At 47.3% G+C, this 27087-nt stretch overlaps 1 protein-coding gene and 1 non-coding gene across 3 annotated transcripts; both read left to right on the top strand.

Moving 5' to 3' along the window:
• The first annotated feature begins 1228 nt into the window (after positions 1-1228).
• On the top strand, positions 1229-19908 carry PPP1R8 (protein phosphatase 1 regulatory subunit 8). Of its 2 annotated transcripts, none has more exons than XM_035019357.1 (7): positions 1229-1426; positions 3323-3383; positions 8883-8958; positions 10253-10473; positions 12254-12398; positions 16267-16331; positions 18449-19908. In XM_035019357.1, exons 1-7 carry the CDS (start codon positions 1371-1373, stop codon positions 18800-18802), a joined length of 978 nt encoding a protein of 325 aa, XP_034875248.1. In that variant the 5' UTR covers positions 1229-1370; the 3' UTR covers positions 18803-19908. The 2 variants fall into 2 exon arrangements, with proteins under 2 accessions (XP_034875248.1, XP_034875247.1); XM_035019356.1 differs by having other exon boundaries at positions 1230-1426; positions 8805-8958.
• On the top strand, positions 5091-5256 carry LOC118020494. The gene has a single exon (XR_004681925.1).
• Positions 19909-27087: the final 7179 nt, after the last annotated feature.

Here is a 27087-nt window from a genome sequence, read left to right as displayed (position 1 = left end):
TACGCGTCTGCCTTCAGCTCAGGTCATGATCCCAGGGTCCTGGGATCCAGCCCCGCTTCAGGCTCCCTGCTCCGCGGGAAACCTGCTTCTCCCTCTCCCACTCCCCCTGCTTGTGTTCCCTCTCTCGCTGTGTCTCTGTCAAATAAATAAAATCTTTAAAAAAAAAAAAAAAAAAAAAGGACCAGTAGCAGGGAATCAAGAAAACAAATAACTCCACCATAGAGATAACTTGCTGTGCAGTGCTGTTTTCGGGTGAACAATAATTTTGCAATTGGTTTCTTTAAAAACAGCCAACTAATCCTCTCCTGTTTTCTACAAAAATGAAAAAGTGTTGGGAATCAGTTGTGTGCTAATAATAAATGTAATTGACCTGTAACATCTAAGTAGGAGAGACAGTGGTGATTTAAGAGCACGGCCTTTGGCATCATACTGATTTATGTTCGAATCCCACTCACTTGTTCTAGGTTGAGACTAGGTAACTCAATCTCTCTAAGCCTCCCCTCAGGAATCATACCTATCTCACTGGTGTTGTGAGGATTAAATGAGATGATCCATATAAAACATACTTGCACAGATACGTAAGCATTCAATAAAGCCTTTACAATCAGAGGCCCTGCTATTTATTGGTCTCTCTCAGACTACCGTAGGCCTAGTGCAGGCTTGAATCCTAATGCTTCCTTGCACTATTTAATCACCATGACCAAAATTTTAAAATCCAAAGGGGCCACAGCTTAACTATTTCATTCATGCACACTTAAGATTTGGAAGCCTGCCTTCGAATTGGATCCGCCCTTTGCTGCAGTTTGTCCAGTTTTCATAAACAAACTAGATGATCCCCTAAAGCAGCTTCCCAGATAATCTACAGAAATCCTCAGACCCAGATTTGGATTAGGAAGGGGATGTAAGTAGCAGGCATGCAGCTCTGCGAAGAGCCGTTAGAAAACTGATCACTCCACTCTCTGAGCTCTGCCCTCTAGCTTCTCTCCAGATTGGGGTGGAAAGGCTGATGGTGCAAGCGCAGGAAAAGGACAGGGTCCCAAGACTTTAGAGCCCAGGGGCGTCTGGAGAACACAGGGGAGACCGATACCCCTCCTTACAAGCACCTTTCCTCAGACACTTCCCGGCCAAGGAAAGCCCTACCCTCCCGAGACTCTTCCAGAGAAGCCCAGCTGTCTCAAAACACCGGAAAAGAACTTAAAAAATCAGATTCCAGTCTTCACGGCCACTAGGCACGTCTCATGCGTGCGTAGGTATACGTGCGCGCGCGCGCGAGTGCGTACGCACAGACTGCTGGGATGCCGCCTCTCCCCTCGGGTCTTCCAGTTTCCCGGCGTGCTTAGGGCCCGCCAAATGGGAGGGGGAGACGCAAGATGGCGGCAGCCGCGAACTCCGGCTCCAGCCTCCCGCTGTTCGACTGCCCGACCTGGTGAGTGGCGGGGTGGCCAGGGCTGGAGTGGCCTGGCCAGGGCTGGAGTGGCTTGGCCCGCACTGGCAGGGCGGCTCATTTCTCGCAGCAAGCCGAACGGCTCAGAGACCCTGGAGCTGATTGAAGGAGAACTGTCCGTCGGGCCGGGCGGCGTGTGGAGGAACCGGGAGCCTGGAGCCCGGGCCCAGAAACTGAGGAAACCCAGACTTGGGGGCTCTGGGGTGCTCGCTTAGGCAGTCCCTGGGGCGATTCAGCCGGTTGCTGGGGCGCTTCGGGGCCTTGGCCCCGAACTTACCCCAACTCCTGACTGAGTGCCTGGTGCTCTTGTGGAGCACCGTACCTGCCCCCCTGCTCTCTGTCCCGAGCGCGCACGAGCCCGCTTCCCGGCCCCAGCCCAAGCTCAGTGCCCCGCATCCCTCTGTCGTTGCTGCATCTCCCGTGCGGTACTTGTCTGTCTCCCGCAGACTGGAAGCGCCCTGAGGGCAGGGACGGCTTGACCCATCTCGAAGCCGGGCACAAGTGGACGTCAGTAATTGCTGAGATGAACCCCTTTCAACCCTTCTCAAGCTCTTGGGAATAATGGAATAATTTAATTTAGTCTTCGAGCAGGGTGCAAGATGAATACATATGAATTGCCTTGCAAGGAGACCCATCCGAGTTAGAGCTGTTTCTGCTGTAGCTCATCACAGTTTGTGCATAATTCCTTTTTCTTTCCCGTTATATTGAGCTCCTCAAGGGCAAGGGCTGTCTGATTCATCTTCGTGTTCCCAGCTCCTAGGCCTAAGTCAGGCACGTAGTAGGAGTTCAGAAGGCATGTTGTGGATGTAACATTTAACTTTCCTTTCCCTGTTTTCCGTACAGAATGGGCTTTTGTCCAATGCACTGTCCTTTCAACAGCTGCCGTATAGAGGAGTTGGGACAGGATTGTGAGATGACTATGTTGCATCTTCAGTTAGATGGATGAGGATGCAGTGTGTGTGTGTGTGTATGCAAATGTAGGGGCTCTGGCAAGATTGTTCTTTCTTCAAACTTAAAAGGAGCAGAGACTGGAAGCAAGTGAAAGTGTGGCTGTTTTCTGGGTCCCTCTGCATTTTTGTAGCACCCAGTTGTTTCAGTCTACAAATTGTATGCCTATTTTGGTCCCTTGCTGCATTGATTTAAGAAGTTGGACCAGGACTGTAAACTTACAGTTAGAAGAGATTATTTGAGATCACCTACCATTTCCTCAGAGTTTGGTATGTACCAGGCACTGTTTGGTGCTTCGATGTATATGTATCCCTCATGAATGGTGTTATAAGAAGTATAGAGAACAGTTCCCTGAAACATGCCATTCAAGGAAGACCTGTTCAAGAGTAACAAACATCTCTTGTATTTATTGGTACCTGGTTTTATGGGCATGCTTTTGGATTGCCCTAGCTCCCTAATTATGCACCTCTGATTTGGTCTCAGAGCTCAGGACAGTACCCTCTGTTTATTCTGTGATGAGACTAGTCTTGATCAGCCCCAAACACCGACTGATTTATTCTGCCTTTATAGGGTATTAGTGGTAGTGGTAAATCTTAGATTCAAACTCCAAGTAACCAGACTACCGCAGCTATAGTACTTGGACTCTCTGTGCTGCTTTTTCTCTGAGGTTGATATCCAGTGTTAAAATATAGGTTTCTTTGGTGCTGCTCTAAATACAGATCCAGTAAAGTCTGTTTTAGAGCAATTGAATCACTGGGGAAGTGTCAAATGTAGAAAGGAGCTGTAATAACAGTGAAGTAGATGACATTTCTGCTTGAACATGAACTAATTATAGGCTGGTAGAAGAGCTGCATTGTTGAATGGGACAGTGATTGTAAATGGCATTTACAAACTCATCCTGAAAATGCTTTTCTCACTCTTATTTTTCAGGGCAGGTAAACCCCCACCTGGTTTACATCTGGATGTAGTCAAAGGAGACAAGCTAATTGAGGTATGGAAATACATATCTTCCCCTTTTTTCTCGTCACACTAAACATTTTTGCCAATGACTCACTTTTCCACCCCCTCTCTTGTGCTTTGTTTTCCAGCAATGCTACTTTCGTTCATCTTGATTTTTTTTCTATTAAAAGCACATGGTGATATAACACATTCAGACCTAGTATCTCCCACAGACACTCAGTTTTTTGTGACTTCTCTCACCTTCCAAATGAAAGGTTTTAATTGATATAGGCTTATGAGTCCCCATCAAACTGGACTTGGTGAATTCTATCTCTCTGAGTACATGGAGTTGTGTGGAAGTTACAAGATACGCAGTAACTGAAGAAGAAAGTGAATGATGTAGATTGCATTTCACTTTTGGGTTGCATTTATGCAATTCAGGCCCAAGCCTGTCTTTTTTTTTTAAAGATTTTATGTATTTATTTGACAGAGACACAGCGAGAGAGGGAACACAAGCAGGGGGAGTGGGAGAGGGAGAAGCAGGTTTCCCGCTGAGCAGGGAGCCCGATGTGGGGCTCAATCCCAGGACCCTGGGATCATGACCTGAGCTGAAGGCAGACGCTTAACTACTGAGCCACCCAGGCGCCCCAGGCCCAAGCCTTTCAAAGAAGTATAGTAAGCTAAGACACTTGCTCAAAAAAGAGAACGGCATGGTGATGAAACTCATTCATTCATTCAAAACACTTATTGAATGCTTATTGTGTGCCAGTCATTGTGCTCAGCAGAGGGACTACAACGGTGAACAAAACAAGCATGGTTCCTGTCGTCAGATTATCTGGTAGGAAACACAATCACACAAAAATTACATGATTATAATTGAAATAAGTACTATACAGGAAAAGTTTAGCAGAAGTCCAGCTTTTATACAAGTCTTTAGAATGAACACCACATGGAACTTCATGAGAACATGAATTTTGATTAGATACTAGGTTGTATAAGTTTTTAATCCTTAACGGTGCCATTTACTTACCAAGAAATGGAGATTATGCCCACTATGACCATGGAGTTGTGAGTCTCCGTGTCTTAAGGCAATTTTATGTTTGCTTACTCAGGTAGAATTTAGGTTCAGGGCCTCATTATTGAACGCAGTTGGTCTTCTTTGGCGTGTATAGTAAAGATCAAGATGGTTGAAAGGCATCTGTGAGATCTGAAGGAGACCCAGGTGTTTTGCAAAGTATTAAGGCATGCATGAATTAACAGAATTCATCATGCCCTTAGCCAGTCACTTATAGAGGCCTTTTGTCTTGAGTTCTTCTATCTTAAAGGTTACAAAACATCCAGATTATTCAAGGAAATAATTTAGCTAAAATGTCTGTAAAGCCTTTTTTTTACTATAGACTGTTCCACAGATGTAAAATATCGTTGCTAAGTAGCATGAAGCTTTGAAGACATAGAGGAATTTATTTTGGTACTAGAATTTAGTAAATCTCTAGTTTGTGGTAGAAAGAAATAGACAATGAGGCGTAGCCTTAATGCTAATATCACATTCCTTTGTGAAATAATTTATATTTTCAAAGCACTCTGATTTGTCAAACATCCCTCTGATTACTGGTTTCCGTTAACTGATCGTGTTTTCTGTCTTTCAGTGCTCTTAGGTATGCTGAGTTGCCACACGATTGTCAAGTTACAATCCTTAGACATCACTGTATTGTTTTGGAGACGAATAGACCTAAGAGATGCTTATTTTTAAAGATTTAGGCAGCACTTGATACTAACCGAGCTATCTATATCCTAGCCTTGTGTCAAAGGCTTGTGATGTGTTGTGATAGCTGGGTTTAAGAAGTGCAATATTAAAACAAAAGCCATGAGTCTTTTAAGCCCAGTGTGTAAAGACACACTCTGAGTTATAACTCAGAGGCACAACTGAATTGTGGTTATTAGCCATAGCTAGTCAAGAAATTGTGGTGTTAGTTACTATTGAAAAACCAGTAAATTATTTCATTCACTTGACGTTGTCCAAGAATTAACACATTTCCTTAATTCTAAGACATACTGTTAGCCCCATATACTTGAACATTTCTGTAATTGAGATACCTTTAAAATATATATATTTATTTATTTGACAGAGAGAGGGAGAAAGCACAAGCAGGAGGAGCAGCAGGCGGAGGGAGGGGGAGAAGCAGGCTTCACCACTGAGCAGGGAGCCCGATGCGGGGTTCAATCCCTGGGCTCTGGGATCATGACCTGAGCGAAAGTGAGGTGCTTAACTGACTGAGCCACCCAGGCGCCCCTTGAGATACCTTTAATAATGAATGTATATCTTTAATTTGGAAACCCTTTCTCCTTCCCAACCCCCTGAACACCTAAATCTCTGTCTTTGGCACCTTAGAATTAGAGAAATTTGGCCAGTGTTATATTAGAACCCAGGAGTGGGTGATCTTATGTATTGCTTCCTTGAGACCAGCTTATGAGCACTGTAGTTAGCAAATTTAAGTTTGTGCATCCATAATCTGTGTGCATATAAATATAAATGAAAAATGCTGTGAGATTCAGCCTGCATAGCAGTACCTGGAAAGAACAAGATGTTGAAATTTCAGGGCTCTCTCAGTTCTAAATCAATGTCTAATTTTTAACCCAAATCTTAAAACTTGGGGATGACATGGGGGTGGTTGATTGAGCTGTCAGGCTGTTGTTAAATCTTGGGGCTTCATAGCAGTACAGGCCTGGCATAAGCTCTGCCAGCAGCAGATGGGCACTGCTGGACAGAGTTTCCCATAGGTGACCCACATACGTAGACTAGCTTGAACCAATTGGGTCTTAAGGCTAAGCCTGAAAGAGGCTGGGTAAGTGATAGTGAAAATCACTTTTAACTATGGGTCATAGTTACCCATAGTACTTGTTCACTTCTTAAAAGGACTGGGTAAGTGATAGTTAAAAGAAAAATTAAGAACATGACCCATAGTACTTGTTCACTTCTTAAAATGTTCCTTGCCTTATGGTGCGTTTTTTCGATGTAGGTAGAGTGAAGAAGATACATAATGTAGTGGTTAAAAGAGCTTGGACTCTGAAGTAAGACAGACCTGAATTTCTAATCCAGCTTACAAATACAGTAGTATCCCCCCTTAGCCACGGTACCGTTTCAGTTACTGGCACAGCTGCTCCCTCTGACATGTTGTCAGAGGTCAGTAGTGGTCTAATGCTGTGTCACAGTGTCTGCGTCGTTCCCCTCACTTCATCTCGTCACGTAGGCATTCTGTCATCTCACATCATCACAGGAGGAGTGAGTATAGTACAATAAAATATTTTGAGAGAGATACCACATTCACATTAACTTATTGCAGTATATTGTTATAATTGTTCTGTTTTATTATTGTTAATCTCTTACTGTGTAATTTATATATTAAACTTTATCATAGGTATGTATGTATAGGAAAAGACACAGTATATAAGGTTTGGTATATATGAGGTTTCAGGCATCCACTGGGGGTCTTGGAATATATCTCCCACAGATAAGGGGGTAACTGCTGTGTTTAGCTGTGTGAACTTGAATATGTTAATTATGTTCTTTGAGTCTCAATTTTGTCATCATAAAAATAAGAATAAAAATACCTGCCCACCGCACAGAGTGGTTGTGGAGACGAAGTGACATAGCAGGAAACCTAGCACAGTGTATGGCACCTAAGTGCTCAGCAGTATCAGTGGGAGGTATAATTCTGGATTCATAAGGGGAACACTAAAGCACAGGGGAGAATAGTGGCCCAGTGTGAGTTTAGTGACAGCCAGGAATGAAATCTAAGCCTCTTGAGTCCTACCTGGTACTATACTAACTTGACTATTTCTCTACTCAGCTTTGTGCTATCTTCTCTTGGGGATTTCAGGAGGAGTTAGTGTGAAATGTGAACTAGAGCTTAAGGAGACCTGTGTGTAAAGGAAAAATATAACATTCTTGAGCAGTCAAGTTGTAGACTTCTAGAACTGGGAAAGTGTTAGCAGTAATTCATCTAGAGTCCTTCATCTACAACAACCCAGTCTACAACCAACCAGCAAAGGCTTTACTGATTCAGGATTAAAAGAAAGATAAGAATTGGGAGCCTGACTGGCTCGTTCGGTGGAGCCTGCGACTCTTGATCTCGGGGTCATGAGTTCAAGCCCCACATTGGGTGTAGAGATTGCTTAAATAAAAATTAAAAAAAAAAATTAAAAGAAAAATAAGGACATTGTTGTGAGTGTTCCATAAAGCTAAAATGAGCTCAAAGAATGTCCTTTATCCTTTCCTTCCTACTTATTTGGTGTTGAAATGACCTTTCTTTTATAAAATGATTATGATGCTACTAATTGGTGAGAATTTTTTTTAATGTCCTTCTTTGGCAAAATCAAAAGTTAACAGTTATACATCAGCTCCTTCTCCCCTCATAATTTTTTTTTGTAATAGTTTCCTGGTCTGTGAAATCCCCTTTTCTGCTGTTACACTGGGACATTCTATAGTTTTGGGTCCTTTTTAGTGCCATAGCAGTGTCTAGAAACATTTTAGAGCTCTTCTCTTAGAATTGTTTCAAATAGTGGCACATTGTTTACAATATTGGCATTGCAGGTCATTCACACCTGAGTTCAAATCCCAGCTGTGCTACTTAACCAGCTGGGCTACCTTGGATGAGTGACTTCATCTCTCTCCATCTGTTTTCTTGTCTTTAACAATAGAGGTGATACTTGTTTCACAGAGTTGTTTTGAGAATTAGATGAGATTATGCTTAAAATGCCTAGCGGTAAATAGTCTGTCAATAAATGTTAATCCCCATACCCTTCTTCCCCAAACCTAGAAAATCTTTGCCCCATGAAGTAGTTCTATGTTTGGACACAGCAAATACTCATTTAGAGTTAACTTAGAGTAATATTTTTTTGTGGCCAATGAAGTTAGATTTAGGTACTTATACAATGATATCTAATGTAATTGTACTTCCTAAAGAGGGTTCCAAAAATACTTTGGGGCTATGGCATCATGATTAGAATACACATAGGTGTTTACACCCCTATCCTTTCCTCACCGATTGTTAATATTCATTCGAATGTAGATTTTCTGAACAGCAGTCTTATTACTTTGTAGACATGCTTTGTGCTTCTTGTTTTCTGGTTGGCCTAAAATTAATAAGATCCAGTGAAATCTTAAATTTCCAATGGATGGAAGACAGCCACTCCCACAGGCTACATTCATCTAATAGAATTAAGAAAAGTTCTTTTCATACCAACCTAAGACATTTAACCACTGCATTTGGGGAGATTAATTGCCATCCCCCCTCCAAAATGCTAGTAAATTATTCTGAGCTTTTTATCTTGAAGAATAGTGGGAAATAATTTTGTTTTCACCTTGGCAAGGAATTTTATTTACTCAAGATTCTCTACTTACTAGATTGGAAGAATTTTTGCTAAACCCTGTTGAAACAAGATTTAAGTAATATTTAATTTAATATTTATTTAGAAACTGATTATTGATGAGAAGAAGTATTACTTATTTGGGAGAAATCCTGATTTGTGTGACTTTACCATTGACCACCAGTCTTGCTCTCGGGTCCACGCTGCCTTGGTCTACCACAAGCATCTGAAGAGAGTTTTCCTAATAGATCTCAACAGTAGTAAGTAACACATCCCATCCCGTTTCACACATTCCCTTTGGGGCAATGTGAAAATGCTCTTTGGGTTCTTCAGTTTTGAAATCATGTTTTATTTCTCATCGAGGAAGAAGTTTATGTTTGGTTTTTAAATCAGCTCCTCTTTCTGTGATATCTCCTATTTTCCTGAAATAATTGATGACTAGAGAGAGAAGAGGGTTTTGGGAAGTCATGTCCTGGAAAAGGCAATAGGTATATACAGAGAACAAAAAAAAGGTACCCAGGAACCAGGGGCTCTGGGTATTCAGGTGTTTATAGGACCGTGATAAAATTGTGGTCCGGTTTAAGCAGAAGCCATGGAAAGCTCCATTAATGTATTAGAGTAGTGTTGCAGGACATTAAAAAATACTTGCTTTGAGCAAAGTTTAATTTTTTATGATGGGTTTTCTATTCCAGCTACATTTTGCTTTGACTACTAATAATACCAGTTTTAATTCCATGAGCACACTCGGAGTAAGATTTTCATCTTTGCCAAAGATAATCCCAGAAATGCACTTGAGACTTAACTGCATGGGGCTCTGAAGTTTATTCATTTTGCCCATGTATCAGTATAGTGTAAAATGTAAAGCCTCCTGCTCCTGGGCTGATCATATGCTACTCCTTTTCCCCTCCTCTAGCACACACACACACACACACAATCTGCTTATATAATGACTTTGGAGGGGCTTGTCTCACAAGTACTTACTTGCAAATTTATCTCATCTTTTCTTTCCATTTTATAACATGCAGAATGCTGACATGGAGAAATATTGAGACTCTCTAGTAGAATTTTGGTTTGACTTGGCATTCATAATGCACCTATTTCAGTCAGTGTCCTTTATTGTCCTGGGGAAAACCCAAACATAACTGCCACCAGGCCAGAAGTTCTTATGTTCCTTACACTTGGGGCTGGAGAGGTCAGACCACAGCAATGCCTGTCTTCTGCCTTGCGGGGCATGGCTGTCGCTGGGTTGGAGCGATTCCTGCTAGACCCAGAATGAAGCCAAACCTGTCCAGCGGAGAGTGAGCAATGGTCTTTGTTCGATGGGGTAGCGACGGGTCTGGAGATGTGTAAGAAATCCACTGAAGAGATTGAAGACTCAGTGAAGAGTTTCCTTTTCATGGTGACCCATGACAAGGGATGCAAAGCGGACCACATGCTATTTTCATTTTAAAAAGCAAAACTGATGTGCTGGGAGGAACTACTCGCCCTCCTACAACTCAGGTTGGTTTTTGTTTCTGTGTTTCTCTCTTATATTTCTGATTTGGTTATTCCCAGCACACGGCACTTTCTTGGGTCACATTCGGTTGGAACCTCACAAGCCTCAGCAGATTCCCATCGATTCCACAGTCTCGTTTGGCGCATCCACAAGGGCCTACACTCTACGTGAGAAGCCTCAGACACTGCCGTCAGCTGTGAAGGGAGATGAGAAGATGGGTGGAGAGGACGATGAGCTCAAGGGCTTGCTGGGGCTTCCAGAGGAGGAGACGGAGCTTGATGTAATTCCATATCCATCTACGGTGTTATTTTGTCTTTTGGGACTCTGGGTTTTGCAGTATGTAGCTGTTCTGTGTAGCTTGAAATGCCAGTGACTTAGCATCAGGAGGTTTGCTGCTTTTCCAGTACAGTGTGTCCAGATGTGACGCACCTGGGACAGCTGGGCCGTGTGGGCTTGGTTATGTCCAGCCGGGCCTCTCGAGGAGTTCCTGTCAGACCTTCATGGTCGTCTGTATACCTTCATTGGATGTTAGAAGCCAGGGCCAGGAGTTAAACTTTCCTGGAGCTGCCCTGTCCAGTGTGGTAGCTACTAACCACATTTCTGGTACTCAGTAGTCACATGTGGCTAGTGACTTCCATATTGAATGACAAGGATATAGAACATTTCCATCACCCAGAAAGTTTGGTCAGACAGCACAGGCTTAGAGAGACTGAAGCTTTCGTTCATTTACGTTGCTTTTTTTGTTTGTTTTTTAAGATTTTATTTATTTGACAGAGAGAGACACAGCGAGAGAGGGAACACAAGCAGGGGGAGTGGGAGAGGGAGAAAGCAGGCTTCCTGCGGAGCAGGGAGCCCCATGCAGGGCTCAATCCCAGGACCCTGGAATCACGACCTGAGCCGAAGGCAGACGCCTAACGACTGAGCCACCCATGCGCCCCAACATTGCTTTTTTTTTTATATGGCTCAAATAGCCTAAGAATCTCTGAGTAGAACTAGACTGCTTTTGGTCTTATGGGCCTAGCTGCCCTGAAGGCCATGAATTTTACAAGATGTAATTTTAAAGTGCTAAAGTTGTCCTTTTCTAGAGGCTAGCCCCAATGGCTTGTGATGCATCTGTTGTCCTTAACGTGTCCATCGCTGCACTGGTGTGACTGGTCTATTCAGGTAGACCAAATGCCAGCATGCCCTTACCCACCCTCATGCATTTACCTCTTGTTCATCAAGGCAGTTTCTCAGCCCTTAAGAAAAAAAGCACAACAGAAATCTTATCTTTACGTTATTTTGTTCTAAAGAAGTAGCCTCATAGCCAGGCACCTTGCTGACAGTCACTGGTGCCCATCTCTCCTCCAGGCTGCTTCCCTGCTTCCCTGTCTTTTAAGTTCAATTTGTTAGGTCCTCCCTGGGTCTTCATTCTCAAGACATTTAGAGTGTCTCAGACTGCAGTGCAGATTGGAATAGGTCCAGAGGATTGGGAAGAGGCAGGCAGCAGTGCTGAGGCCAAGTTAATCATTGAAATAGATGGGTGGTTATGAATAGAAATGGGGCCATACACAGGGACGGGGAGTGACAAACCATTAATGCCAAATATTAAGTGCACTGGCCCTGTCCTTCTGAGCTTCAGTCGGGAGGGCTAGTGGGAAAGAAGCTGTCAGTTGCCCTCTCTCATCTCTGTTTTGTTACTTTAAGGCAGCTCATGGAGTTCCTCCCGGTCACATTCTTTAATTCTCAGCATGAAGACATGATAGTCTTTCCCCCAGAAACACAGAACCCTACCTCAGGGATATTTGCACAGATGACCTGTTCTCAACTCAAGGTTCTTCACCTCCTTGTGACCATCATTGCCCCACTAATTAGTGGGGATGTTCCATATTTTGTCAAAAGAGGCTTGTTAATAGTAGCAGTCTAAGGGCAGTAATGAGTCTTTTCTGAATACAAGAGGAGTTTGTTTGCCTGGGGAGGTTAACATTCGCTCCTAAAGCCTTCTTGCCCCTGTTTAGCTCTATGGTCTTCAGATTCCCTGTGTACTGACTCCTGTCTGTCTTGTGTGAACCCTGGCCTAGAACCTGACAGAGTTCAACACTGCCCACAACAAGCGGATTTCCACCCTGACCATTGAGGAGGGGAATCTCGACATTCAGAGACCAAAGAGGAAGAGGAAGAACTCGCGGGTGACTTTCAGTGAGGATGATGAGATCATCAACCCAGGTGAAATGTCTTCCTAGTTTCTTCCAATGAAAAAGCTGTGATCTCAGAGAGTAGTGTGCACAATGCGTAGGTTGGTTATAATGTTTCTCAACAAGGTGTAGGATAACCAGTGCTATATTAAGAGAATTCTTACAAGTCATCAGTGGAGTACCCTCAAACACTCAAGTATTATCCAGTTGCAGTGTGAAAGAAATAGACAAAGAAAGGGCCTGCATAATGCAGTATACAGAGCCAGGCTGTAATTCCCACCTGCTGGTCCAGCAAGTCTGTGTCATAGTGGAGATGGAAGTAGAGTTGTTTGTTGTCTTTTACCTCAGAGTAGAGCATTACTGTCTTTGTGGAATTCTGAGTGTGAGTGGTAACTCTAAGATTGAAGAGCCTTCTGCTGCCACCATTAACCTAAAGCACTAAAGACTTGCCTCTCTGTAAGGAAGTAATGTATAGAGAGTTTGTATGGAAATGTCATCAAGGTGAGAGCATCTGTTTATGGGAAGGCCACCAAATTCACCAGTTTGTTCCATCATTCAACATCCATTTATTGGGCTCACATATATGTCAAGTACTGTGGTAGGTAGATGACATTGAGCCAGGAGGTATCATTTGTATGATGAGGATGGAATTGAGATTCTGAAAGCCTTGTTAGAAATCAGTCTCAATGGATGGAAACAAAGATCCCAAACTAACAAGTTGCTTTTACTTCCCAAATGAAATACAGTGAGAATAACCTTCAGGTCCTGCACATAGGTTCAAAATACCAATTATTTAAATGGAGAGGATCCATTCCAGTGACAGCTCATTAAAAAAAAAAACCAAATCTAGTTAATTGAATGAGTCATCAGGGGGATGTGGAAACTAATCAAGTGCAGTTTAAAATTGCATTAATAGAACAGTAGGGGATAGTAACCCCACTCACCTGTGTTCTGAGCAGAACTCACCCAAACAGGTTACCAAATGCAAGCATAGCCTCAACCACTGAATGTGTTATGTAGTCCTGAGGGAGGAGGAGACTCACAGCTATGGAACACTGTCCCCCAAATGCTGGGAATGTAGGGGAACTATGCTTGAGGAGGCATGGCCACTGTGGTTGGATATTTGCAGGGCTGACCTTAGGGAGGAAGGAGTAGGCAAGCCAGAGCCAGTGAGTAGCAAGTATTTGGCTCAGCATAAAAAGCAACAACAAAATCCTTTTATTTAGAAGAAGAATCAAAAAGATCCCTATGAAAGATCCAGGCATTTGTTTGGTGTGTGAAGTAGAGAGGATTACTATCCAAGCAGTGAATGCCCAATGGAAGTGTTCAGGCAGGGGCTGAATGACCAGTTGGGGAAACTTATTTCTGGACCCCAGAACCTATTGAATAAGAATTCCTAGGGGTTGGACCTAGAGATTTTATAGTTTTAAACAAGCTCTTTTTTGTACTGATGAACAGCCAGCAATTTGGGAATCACTGGATAGTCAATCTTTTAAATCTCTTTTAGAACTCAGGGTCTGGTCTTTTGTTCTTCTCCTTGAAAATTATTGCCCTGGGGAGCACCTGGGTGGCTCAGTCAGTTAAGCATCCCACTCTTGGATTTGGCTCAGGTCGTGTTCTCAGGATTGTGGGATCAAGCCCCTTGTTGGGCTCTGTGCTGAGTGTGGAGTCTGCTAGAGTTTCTTTATCTCTCTCTCTGTCCCTTCCCTTCATGTGCTTACGCTGTCTCTCCCTCTTCCTCTCTCAAATAAATAAATAAATCTTTTTTTAAAAATTAAAAAAAAAAAAGGAAAGAAAATCATTGCCCTGGCGCGAAATGTGTATTCAGACAGAGCCTCGCATAGCGGTTAAAGAGGACCTGGGTTTGAAATGAGCCTCTTCACTTCGTAGCTCTGTGACCTTGACCAAGTGACTTAACAGATATTGGCCTCACAGGACTGGTGGGGAGGCTAAATGATTAATATATGTACAGATACTTTATTTTTTTAAAGATTTTATTTATTTGACAGAGAGAGACACAGCGAGAGAGGGAACACAAGCATGGGGAGTGGGAGAGGGAGAAGCAGGCTTCCCACCGAGCAGGGAGCCCGATGCGGGGCTCAATCCCAGGACCCTGGGATCATGACCTGAGCCGAAGGCAGACGCCTAATGACTGAGCCACCCAGGCGCCCCCTGTACAGATACTTTAGATCAGTGCTCAGCACTCAGTAAGCCCTTGACAAACATTAGCCATTATCCTCACTGTCATCAGCCATCACTTTTGCATTTTATCCGTGCAGCCGTTCCTATGCCAGAAGTAGACTTACTAGCAAGGAACTTGTTGGTAGATCTTCGAGGAGCAGAGGTCTCGTGGAATGGGTGTATCCTCTTTCTTGGAGTGGAATGGCTAGAGATGAGGAGAGGGTGAGAGGCCCGAGCACCGTTCAGCCAGCATGGCACAGGATAGGGTCCCCCAGAGAGTTATCCTCCCCCTCCACAGGCCTTTTGCACACGTGGGGTGCATACCCCGTGAGCCACCCCTCTTGGGCTCCAGTTGCTCTTTTGCTTCATTTAGCTTGCCTTGCTGAGGGGACGATTGGAACAGGGCTCCTATGGGGTGAGAAAAAAAGTAAGGATGCCTTTTATAGAAACCTCGTCCCTTTCCTAATGAGCCTGGATATCTTTTCTTCTTTCTTCTAGATATTGTTCATTCACTGAGCAAAGACTGGTTGTGAACGTAATGCCAGGGTGTATTCTTTGGAGGCATCTTAATATATGAAAAACCAGACTTATTAAACAAACAAGGGATTAATTACTCAAATAGTGAATCTTTGTTTTCCGAAGGGATTCATAGGGGTGTTTCTTTGAATAGCAGGCACCCTCTATGCATTTAAAGTCAGATATACAGCCCCTAATACGAAAACAGTTCCTTTCCCACCACTATATTAAGACAAAGGTGCTTGGAGTAGTTTTTTTTAGTAATGATAGTAAGTGTGCCTGCCTGTTTTCCAGACCTTCAGCGAGAAAGGTCCCGTTCATCCCAGGTGATCCAGCCCAGTCGTCCCTTCTGTGCTCCAGGAACACTATCTTGCACCCCTCCATTGTGTTGTAGCCTATCTGGCTTTTCAGCTGTGAACTCCTTAAAGGCGGGACAGTATCTTGCTCTTTATTTTGATGCTTGATGTCCAATAAATGAGGCATGAGAGAGTTACTGCAAGCACGTCCCTCCCTTGATCTTAGCACTTTTCTTCCTGCAGTGAATGAGGCTAGAACCAGTAATGTGTTTGTGTGTAACCTGTGAAAAGGGGGCTGCTCTCCACCCTGCCTGGACAGGGGGCTTCAGCTCCTTTAGTAAGTCTTGATTGTATACAGTTGTTCAGGTCAGGAGGCCAGGTTAACTTGGAAGCCCTGGGCCTGAATCCTAATTTCTGGTATTTGCTAATGAGCGGGCATTGGCAGGGTACGTGGTGTGTGACCGCTTCCCATGTGTCATGTGTCATTGTTTTATCACTAGCTTGGGGTTGATGAAATCTGCTCTTTGATTTCCCCCTTCAAAGAGGGACTGATCATATGGAATGGGAAAGAACTTGGGAAAGGCAGTACAGCACAGTGGTCCAGAGCCAAGGCCTATTTCTGGCTGCTTGGACTCAAACCCTGGTCCTTCCACTCCCTGGCAGGGTGACTGGACCAGGCACTTCACCCCTCCAGGCCTGAACATGTCTGTTAGATGCTGATTGTAGTCGTACTCGCCTCGTGGAGTTGTGAGGATTTAACACAGTGCCAGCGCTCAGTAAGCACTTGAAGTGTTAGTTGTATTTTACTGCTTTAATATGAGTTGTGATTACTTTGTTTGCAGTGGGCCCTATTCCCTTAATCATCCCAGCGGAGTATCAAACTAACCCATCTCATATCTTCTGCAGAGGATGTGGATCCCTCAGTTGGTCGCTTCCGGAACATGGTGCAGACTGCAGTGGTCCCAGTCAAGGTAGGAAGCACCTTTTAACGGTATTTGAAATGCCATACAGTCTGGTGTAAAAACGCACGCTTTTATGTGTAGGTAAGTGTTAATTATGTGCTTAATTTTAAAACACATTCTTTGCTCTTCTCCTATTTTTCATCATGTGGAAATACTTTCATTCCACCTGAATCTATGGGATCCTGGAGGGCCATAGAAAGACTGCAGGTGACCAACCAGCTTGATGCTGCGCGTAAATTATGGTGCACCTGGGGGTCTGTAAAGTTACCTCCCAGCAGGATGCAGAGCGACCCACTTTTCTTTAGCCTTGCCCTTCTGACTCCAAGTAAGCTATTAGGCTTATTAGGAAGAGGCATTGTTGCATTTCTGCAGGGCCCCTCCAGCTATGGCCGTGCCTTTGTTTTGTGATTGGGAATGGCACAGATAGGAAAGGCAGCCCAGATTGGATTAGGCTGAAAGATCAGGTATGTTGAAGAGCCAGGAGGTGAAATTACAGAGATGTTCTGGTTGCTCAACATGTGGAGGAACTATGTGACCACTTGGACTGTCCACAGGGAGCAGATGGCCCCTTGAAGTAGTGAGATCCCTGTGAATTAGAGATCTTTAAGAAGTGATTGGAAAATGCTGGTCAGAGGTGCTATAGAAAGTTTTATTTAAAAAAAAAGAAAAGTCTTTAGGTGCGCCTGGGTGGCTCAGTCGGTTAAGGGTCTGCCTTCGGCTCAGGTCATGATTCCGGGGTCCTGGGATCGAGCCCCACATTGGGCTCCCTGCTCAGCGGGGAGCCTGCTTCTCCCTCTGTGTGCGCCCCCCTGCTTGTGCTTGCACTTTCTCTCTCTCGTTCTCTCTCAAATAAATAAATAAAATCTTAAAAAAAAAAAAAATCTTTAGGGGCACCTGGGTGGCTCAGTCGGTGAAGTGTCCGACTCTTGATCTCAGCTCAGGTCTTGATCTCAGGGTCAAGCCCTGCGTTGGACTCCATGCTGGGTGTGGAGCCTACTTAAAAAAAAAAAAAAAAAAAATCTTTGGACTATATTAGACTAGATTGATTACCTGTGTCAAGTTTTTGGTTAGTCTTTTTTAATCCAAAAGGGGTAGAGGGTTGAGGGGGATCTTTCATGAACGTTCATAAGCCAGTGTGAAAAAGTACAAGACGGAATGTTTCTCTGCATCTCCATAGCGTTTGTGTCACATTCCTCCTAGAGCTCTTTTCTCTCTTTTTGCTTCTTCCTTTGGAATGTTCTGTTGTCATTAAAGTATAAAACCAGGGGCCCCTGGGTAGCTCATTCAGTTAAGTGTCCGACTCTTGATTTCGGCTCAGGTCATGATCTTAGGGTCATGGGATTGAGCCCTGCATCAGGCTCCATGCAGGCGTGGAGGCTGCTTAAGATTCCCTCTTTCCCTCTCCTTTCACCACCACCCCCCAAAACAAAGTATAAAACCAGCAGGTATTTTTACTTCTTTGTCAGTTTTATTATGATATAATTTACATACAGTAAAATATATTTTAAGTGTATAGTTTGAGTTTTGACAAATGTATACACATGGGTAACCACCACTGTTATTAATATATAGATTTCCATCACCCCAGAAAGTTCCCTTATGTCCCCTTGCTGTCAGTTCCCCCCACTCCCAGCCCCAAGCACCCAGTAGACTACTTACTATCACTACAGATTTGTTTGCTCTCAGATTAATGTTCAAAAATCAGGCGATCAATATGAAGATACTAACTTTTTACTTAAATACTACTATTAACACCTCTGCTTCCTGAAAGGGCATTTTAACATCAGAAGAGAGGGAGGTTGTGACTATAGGATAAAGATAGTAACTTAAACTGGATAGGTTTTACTTTATGAAAAGTTCACACATTATCCTCATTTTTCTCAGTGTGACGTAGGATTGTGAGCCCTTTGTGGGGAGCGGTGTTTGGGAGCCCTCATGTTAGACAGTGACTGTCTGGTCTCTTCAAACCCTGAGACTTCAGGACAGTGAAATAGGTTGTCTGGGAAACAAAACAAGCTAGAGGGTTGGGGGTCTTCTCTGAGTTTTCTAGGGCTGGAATAGAAAAGGCTAACTAACACCCTCTCGTGGCTCACCTACTTGCTTCCTCTGTTCCTTATGAACCACAGAAGAAGCGGGTGGAAGGCCCTGGCTCCCTGGGCCTGGAGGAATCGGGGAGCAGGCGCATGCAGAACTTTGCATTCAGTGGAGGACTCTACGGGGGCCTGCCCCCCACGCACAGTGAGGCCGGCTCCCAGCCGCACGGCATCCACGGGACAGCACTCATCGGTGGCTTGCCCATGCCATACCCGAACCTCGCCCCTGATGTGGACTTGACTCCCGTTGTGCCGTCAGCAGTGAACATGAACCCTGCACCAAACCCTGCGGTCTATAACCCCGAAGCCGTCAACGAACCCAAGAAAAAGAAATATGCAAAAGAGGCTTGGCCGGGCAAGAAGCCCACACCTTCCTTACTGATTTGATATTTTTGGTCATGGAGAAGGGTGGGATTGGGTGGGAATTGGGTGGAAGGGTGAGGGGGGAGCTAATGAACTAGGGAGAAAAACTTTCCATGTGTGCGGTCTCGTCTTTCAGAATGTCTCCTGGGGCCCTAACCGTGTACTATTAAAGCTGGGGAATATCCCATAAAGACCTGTCTTCAGAACACTTTGAGTGTAGAGCAGTGTTTCATATTTCCTGATAAGTAGGCTGCCCTGGCTCTTTCCCAGGCCTTCCATCACCTCCTTTTTCTTTTCTCCCTCGTTCTAGGGGCATTTTGATTTACAGGCGCGTTCCCTGGGAGGAGACTCCAGGCCCTCAGGTGGGATCTAGAGCCGTGGCGGTGGCAGCAGCATCACCAGCCTGTGGGGCCAGCAGCCTGATTTCTGTTGACTGTCCCTGTAAGTCCCAGATAGCGAAGGGGTTGCCGTGGATCCCAGGGCGATCAGAAGAGGGTTTAGAATTCTTCAGTTAAGCTAAGGTTTCAACTTAGAGATGTTTGCCTAGGTCACTGGTTTTGAGGTCTGATAGTTAGGCTTTTTTCTCTTTTGTCCTTTCTGTTGGAATGAGAACATTTGGATTTTCCTTCATCTGTGACCAGTGCCACAGACACGGATGGGTAGTTGGAAACTTACAGTATTGTTGGAACTTTACCTGTTTCTCTTGTCACATCTGAGTACCCTACTTGCCGAAGTTTCTCGTTTGATTCCAGAGTACTGTCCTCTACTCTCTAAAGTCTTGCTTTCCTTTTCAAGTGTGTTGTGAAGGCAATTTTTTAAGGATATGACCAGTTAGAGCAGCAATTCCAATTAAAAAGGAAAAGATTTTACTTTGCAAGTACCTGATGTCTTGAAGAGGACATTTTTAAATGTTGGTTCAGAGGCTCTCCCCTCCTTTACTGAGAGCTCTCATAACCCAGAGCTCCAGGACTGGGCCCAGCTAACAAACATAGGAGACGAAGGTAGCAAACAGTGATAGGAGCTTTGTACAGAGATTTGTACATTTGTGTAATAGGCCTTTTCACGCTTTATGTGTAGCTTTTTACCTGTAACCTTTATTACATTGTAAATTAAACGTAACTTTTGTCATTCGTGCCGTCTGTGATTCGGTCGCCATCCCGGATTCCTGCCGCCGTCAGGGCACGTTTGTCAGAGGTACAATGGATGACTTGGGAGGCGATGCTCTGGCCCCATTTTATTACCACAAATAAAGATGCCCCCTGCCGAATGTGGAAATTCTAATTAGAGATCCCAGTCCCCAGACTGAAGCCTCACTGAGCAAAGTGGGTTAAGAGGTGCCTGCTGCCCTTCATCGGGAGGCAGAACCGCACAACGGATGCGGGGCGCCAGGGTCTCGGGACACCGGTCCCTGGTGGGCATCGTTGCCTGGGCCTGGCGGCCCGCACTCTGGCTCCAGCCGCTTGCATCGGGAGGTTTGTAGGGGATTTCAGCCAGAGTTTGGATCGAATGCGTGTGTCTTGCACACAGGACCTCATATGCAGGGATTGGCTTTGTGATGAAGATGCCAATTAGCTTCCAGATCCCTTGGATTCAGAGTGTGGACTGGGGGCAGGAGCAGCCTGCAGAAGAACAGGGATCCATAAGATCTCAGCTGCGTAAGAAGTTGACTTCTTAGCCAGCTTCTGTCCCGTCTTACAAGGACACCTCCCTTGTACTGTAGTGAAGGTGACCGTTCGTGCTGGTCACAGCCCCTCAGCAAGCACCTGTCTACCCTGCCCACCATTTATGGCAAATCATTTCATTTCCAAAGCCCTAAGGAGGGGCCTGTTTTTATCCCCACTTTAGAGGTGAGAAAACCGACAAAACAAACTTCCCTATGGTCCCACTATAGCAGAACTCTAGTCTGAATCTAGAGCCCGAGCGCGGGCTGACGCAGCCTTTGGGATGAGCAAAGGCGACGGATATGCTCGGCAGGCTGTAGCTCTGTTCATGGCTAGGTTTGTTTTGAGGTTAAAAAAAATTTTTTTTCCAAACCGGATGACTCACTGAAGTTATGTTAAAGGGCTTAGATCCAGTTTAGGTAATAAACCCTTGCTAGCAAAAGAGCTTCTACCCTGCATGATTTGGTTTCAGAATTGGAGTTGCAGGGGGAAACTTGCAGTGTAGTCTCATAGAAGGCTCAGCAGAGAATATCCAAGCCTGCCAAGCTATACCTTTCCCTGTAAGGGACTTTGACTTCAGTGGAAGCAGGACTGCTTAATTTGGTAGTTCCCTGACCTAAGGAGGTGTGTATGCGTGGAAACCTGGCCCCCCTGGCACCATCCTTCTGAGTCGTTCCAGTCAGGTGGTAGTGCCTCTCAGAGATGGGCAACTCGGAAAGGGGCTCGGTTGCCTCTTGCCCTTAACACAGCTCCAGACGGGCCACAGGTGGATAAGCCCCTCTTGTTCACCAGAACTGGCAGATGGTTACCACTCTAGTGAGCACGACGCTGGTGTGGGACTCAGCACCTCCCCGGCCTGGCACACGCACCCACCGAGGAGAAGCGACTGCAGGTTTCCCCAGAGTCCTGTGCTGGCTCGTGGGCCATTGGCTAAGGAGGGAGGGAATGACCCTTGTTCACCTCCCCAGGGCGGGAGAGGGTGACGAACCCCGTGGAGAAGGACACCTGTTGACGTGAAGCGGCCCATTTCCCAGGTGTTCCCCGCTCAGAATCAGCTGTTTGGTGACAGCTTGCTGAAAATACGCCCATTATCTGCAAATCATAGAGTTCTAGAGTCCGAAGGACTTAGGAGATCCTGTCTGGATCCTTCATTTTGCTTGTGAGCAAACCATGGTAGTGGGGCCCCACTTCTTTCAACTAATACAGACGGAAATGTGTGAGCTGGGCACACGGAAGTGTGCCACCCCGCCTGCAAGAGGCCTGCCTTCGGGAGGGAAATGTGCACTCTAGTGATGCTGTCACCTGCTGGGGGCTTTAGTGGAAGGATGGACAGGTAAGGACAGCTGAGATGGGCAAGGAGGTCAGGGAGGCCTCTAGGGAGATGACATTTGAGCAGAGCATTGAAGAAAAGTAGGGAATTGCCATACAGAGGAGCATGGATTCAAGCTTCTCAAGGCAGAGGAACCAGAAAGACCAGGGGATGGCCCATAGGGGGTGGAGGAATCAGAAAGGCAGAGGCCAGATCCCACCCTGTAAGCTTTGCTGGGGAATTGGAAAGTTTTGAGTTACCAGGAGACCACAGAAGGTGTTTTTTCCTCCTTACTTTAAAAAAGAAAAAGGGGCGCCTGAGTGGCTCAGTCGTTAAGCGTCTGCCTTCGGTTCAGGTCATGATCCCAGGGTCCTGGGATCGAGTCCCATATCGGGCTCCCTGCTTGACGGGAGGCCTGCTTCTCCCTCTCCCGCTCCCCCTGCTTGTGTTCCCTCTCTCACTGTGTCTCTCTTTGTCAAATAAATAAAATCTTTAAAAAGAAAAAAGAGGAAGAAAGAGGAAGGGGGGAGGGAGGGAGGGGAGGAAAGGAAGGCAGGAAGGAAGCTTGGCTTAGTAGAGACATGCTCATGTAGAAATACTAGAAAATCCAGAGCACATGCATCTCGCCCCACCCCCACCCAGAGTCAGGGAGACTTCCTTGGGGGGATTTCAGGAATCAGATGTTAGAAAATGCCCCTGGCCGCGGATGAATAAGGCTGTCCCTGGCCACAGGTGAGTCTCCCTGAAGCCAGGGAGACCGGCGTTCTAGTGCTCCCTCTCTCACAGTTTAGCAAATCTAGAATTAAGTCTAAATGTTGCGAGAATACGGAAGAAAAAGTTTCCAGTAATTCTGTCTTCGGAAGGGGGGTGGGGCACAGGGGAGAGGGTCCTGGAAAGCTTCGGAGGGGCGACCTTGGATGTTTTCAAGTGGCAGAGGGGAGGGCACGCAGGAGCGCGCAGGGACAGGGGCAGCCGCAGGAGCAAAGGGGCCCGGTGGATGAAAGTCCCCAGCATATGATGGGGGTGGCGGGAAGGCTCTGGAGTGCTCACCTACTGAGTTCGGATGGCATCTGTCTCCGTGGAGTAAAACCATTGCCTGTTCGTTCCACTGGGGGAATTGGGTTCGGAGGCACCGCCCCCTGAAGCGGGGCGGAGGTGCAGTTCCGGACTCGGCCAGCAGGCGGGGCCCCGCTCCCATTCTTGCAGCCGTTGTGGTGGCAGTGTGACCTCCCAGGGCGGCTGGCCGGTCGGTCGCCGAGGGGAAGAGGAGGGAAAGCGGTCTGGCTTTCTGTCCTGCAGCCTGCGGGCACTCGTTCTCCCAACAGCTCTGAGAGGAGGCCGGGAGAGCCCCATTTCACAGCTGGGGGACTCGAGGCTCTGGGAGAGCACCCCGCCCAAGGCCACACTCTGGCACGTGGTAGAGCAGGGAGTCACACCTGCACCTGATGTTTGGACTCTGAAGGGCGCAGGGAAGCTCCTGACGTGGGTTGCTGCCCTGCCTGTGCCGGGGGTCTGTGAGAGACAGGAGCTTGGGCCCTTTCCGATTTTTCTCCCTCTCCACGTGGCCGGGACACGGGGGCGCAAGAGCACCCGGCTCCGGGGGTCCCATACAGACCAGGTTGGACCACTGGCCACTGACAAAATCCAAAGGCAGAGAGACATTGGTGGTGGGACAAGAAAGGGACTTATTTCAGTGAGGCTGACACCGGGAAGACAGGGGACTAGTGTCCTAAAGACTGTCTCCGAAGTGCTGAAAATACCTCCAGGTTTGTATTAGGAGAATGTGGGACACAGGCCGGTGGGTCCGAGCAGGGGGACAGTGAAGGTCAAGTGGGTCACTGTCTTGTCAGTCACGTGGGGTCTTGCTGGGGTCAGGGCCGTCCCTATTGCTTGAGGGGGGAGTTGCGGTTCCCTTGGGGGACGCTGTGCCTGCAGGGTCTTCTGCCTAAGAGGTAAGCTGGAAGGAACTTAGTCAGTTAGAAAGTTTGGGGTCAAGACGGAGGTAGTGCAAGGCCTCTTTACCCCTTCCGTCTCCATCTCTGGTGCCCTTCGCAGGCTTGGCTATTTCCACGCCTAGGGCCCAAAGCACGCACACTGTTGCACCTTAGGCTCCCGTGCCCTGCAAGCGAGATGTGGGAGGAACTCTCAGGAGAGACCCTCTGCTGCCCAGGTCTCCCGGCCAGCCTGCCTGCCTGCCTAGGCCCCCACCCGCCATGCCTCGGCCTTCCTGCACCAGCCAGGCCGCCACTGGGCACGGGAGCCCGTCTGCCCCCCCGCAGCTGTGCCCTCCTACTGACGGCCAAGGCCAAGGCCAAGGCCGCCCTCTCCTGGGCCCATTCCCGGCAGCATTCAGGCTCAGACCGCTCTAGACCTTCTCTTGATTCCATTTCCCCACCAGCTACCTCAGCTTCCTTCCGTTTCTCTGCTCCACTTTGCCGTCCCACTTCTGGAAAGAATGGTCTTATCTTGCTGTCTCAGCTTCCTCTCCTCCACTCGCTCTTGCATCCACCCCTGGCAGGCTTTTGCCCCAACACTCCATCAAAACCTCGCCTGCTTATACCCTGGTCAGTCATGTCACAATCACTGCTCCACCCAGAGTACTCCGGAGGCCCTTCATTACCTCCAGAGGAAGACCCACTCTTTCCACTGCAAGTCTGGCCCTACTCTGCACCCGCTCCCGTTACCTCTCTGTTTTCCTACCTCTCCCCGCCTTGCTGACTTTGCTGCAGCCACCTCGCGGGGGGTGGGGGGGGCTGGCTGGTCCCCCAACCCTGCCCCTGTGGCTAGGACTCTTCCCAGATGTCAGCATGGCCCCCTCCCTCACTGCCTTCAAGTTGTGAAAGAGGAAAGCAGGCCGTGACCTCTAGGGGCTGGCCTGGCGCTCACAGCTGGGCCTTGGTGTTCTCCTGTCAAACAATTTTAAAGCACATCAACATCAGACAAAGCCACGCTGCGTCAGCGATGAACACAAACAGCACCACTCTGTAATCATGTCTGAACCCAGACAAAACATGAACATTGCCCAAGCCCCCAAAAGGACCAACCATCTTTATGATGGGTTGACTTGTGGTTCCAGAAGGTATGTCCAACTGGAACCTCAGAATGTGACCTTCTTTGGAAAAAGAGTCTTTGCTGGGTAATTAAAGGATAAGGGAGGGATCTTGAAATGAGATAATTCTGGATTAGAATGGACTAAATCCAATGATGAATGTCCTTCTAAGGTACAGAAAGGAGGAGACAGACACACAGAGGGGGAGGCCGAGATTGGAATGATGTGTCTACAAGCTAAGGAACGCCAAGGATTGCCCGCAGCCCCCAGAAGCCAGGAGAGGGGCATGGAACGGGTTCTCCCGCAGAGCCTCCAGAAGGAACCAACCCAGCTGACATCTTGATGTGGACCTTCCAGCCTCTGGTCTCCAGAACTGTGAAGGGCTACATTAGTGCCACTATAAGCCACCCAGTCTGTGGTGACGTTACAGCCAACCTAGGAAAGGAATGCAATCGCCCCCCAGCTAGTAGGAACTAAAGACAGCTGTAACCTTGGCCTGGTCTCCCCTCCTTCTAGATAGAGTTTATTAGGATCCCCAGCATAGAACTGGCCTGGCTTCCTGAAAGCATCCAATCTAGAATCAAGCCCTGCTTCCATCAGCCCTCCCAAATCCCCTACCCCATGCTTGAATCCTATACCAAGGCCTTCCTGACTAACACTCTCTCACCGAGTCACCCGTAAGCCCTATGGAGCGTGCAGTCCCAGCTTGCTAACTGTCTTGTGTTCCTGGCCGTCTTTGGCTGGAGGGCATTGGCGAAGTCTTCACCCAAAGGCCATCATTTCCAGCTAAAATTGCAGCCTGCCCACCTCCCTCTTTCCTACCCCCTCCCCTTGTTCCGTTTCCCCACCTTGTCCCACACTAGGCCATCTTACTTTCTCTGTACTGTTTGTGGTCTGTCTCCCCCCACCCCCCGCATGTGAATGTGAACTCCACTAGGGGGCAGGGATCCTTTGTCGGTTTTGTTTCTAGACCAATTCAAAATGGCGAGAACCTAGCCCTCCGTGGTCTCTCAGTAAAGATTTGTTGAATGATTGAATCGGCGCTGGGCCAGGAGCAAGCCCAGGGAGCTCCTAACCAGTTTGGCCAACAAGAAAGCTTCCCTGGAAGGGCCCAGGAGGGCTGGGTCTGGGTGGGTAAACAGAGGTGATCCAGACGCAAGAGTGGGCTTTACGAGAGTATTCGGGCATGTGCAAAATGCCTGGGGAAGCGAGGGGTTACTTCAAGACTGGGGGAGAGGGGCGCCTGGGTGGCTCAGTCGTTAAGCATCTGCCTTTGGCTCAGGTCATGATCCCAGGGTCTTGGGATCGAGCCCCGCATCAGGCTCCCTGCTCCGCAGGAAGCCTGCTTCTCCCTCTCCCACTTCCCCTGCTTGTGTTCCCCCTCTCGCTGTGTCTCTCTCTGTCAAATAAATAAATAAAATCTTAAAAAAAAAGACTAGGGGAGAATGAGCACTTCAAGGTGGCTGAAGAGGAGGTTCCGGAAGAATCAAGCAAGAGATGAGCCTGAGAGTCGTCAGGGGCCAGGTCATCGGGCGGCGGACAGTGCTGTGGAGCAGGTGAGGGAAGGCCAAGGGCGAGGCTGTCAGGGTGAAATGGCGTGAGCTGGGTCAATGGCAGCAGGAGAGAAGGGGCAGGGTCCGGGGAAGGGAGAAAGCCCAGGGTGAACTGGGTGTCTGTTCTGGGCATCTGGGTGTTCAGAGGTGCCATTCACCACGGAGGGGAACATACCCCTGGAGCTCAAGTTTGGGCTGGAGACCCCCAGGCTTGGCAGATGGACGCTGAGGCCTTGCAGCGCCGGATTCCGAAGACTTCTACCAGAGAGGCCATAGCAGGAAGGGCTTCAGGGAAGGGCGGAGGGAGGCCCACTTCCCTCCTCCTCTCTCTCTGCAGCCTCTAGGGCTTGCCTGGCCCCCTGGGTGGGGTCACTTGCTGGGACGGAGGTCTCCTGTCTCTGCTAATGAATAATGCATTGGAAGCAGGGCGGGGAGGTTCTGCGCTGCACCAGACAGAGGCAGCTGCCGCCACTCTGGAACCAGAGCCCCACCTGGAGGGGGAGAGGGTGGTCTGGCCCTGGGACTCTGGCCCCTGTTATTCTGGGAAAGCTCATTACTGGGGCTGATATGGTCAGTCCCCAGAGGAAGTCCAGCCTCCAGCGGTCCCCAGGCAGCAGGGCTGGCGGGGGGGGGTGGGGTGGCTGGCACACCCCTTCCCTGTCCCAGTGGCCCCAGCCACCTGCTCTTCCCCCCACCCCCACCAGAGCCAGAAGCAGCCCTGCCCATATGGGAGGGGC

This window comes from Mirounga leonina, unplaced genomic scaffold, assembly GCF_011800145.1.
Source record: "Mirounga leonina isolate KUSES-001 unplaced genomic scaffold, KU_Mleo_1.0 Mir_173, whole genome shotgun sequence".
NCBI classification, from domain to species: domain Eukaryota; kingdom Metazoa; phylum Chordata; class Mammalia; order Carnivora; family Phocidae; genus Mirounga; species Mirounga leonina.
The sequence above is the reverse complement of the archived record's forward strand: the minus strand, read 5'-3'. Positions and strand labels throughout refer to the sequence as shown.

Bases quoted from the DNA above. Each gene is read 5' to 3' on its own strand.
- PPP1R8 (XM_035019356.1), top strand. From the start codon at position 1,371: ATGGCGGCAGCCGCGAACTCCGGCTCCAGCCTCCCGCTGTTCGACTGC. The intron at 10,474-12,253 runs GTAATTCCATAT...ACCCTGGCCTAG, and splicing joins AGGAGGAGACGGAGCTTGAT to AACCTGACAGAGTTCAACAC. The intron at 12,399-16,266 runs GTGAAATGTCTT...TATCTTCTGCAG, and splicing joins TGATGAGATCATCAACCCAG to AGGATGTGGATCCCTCAGTT.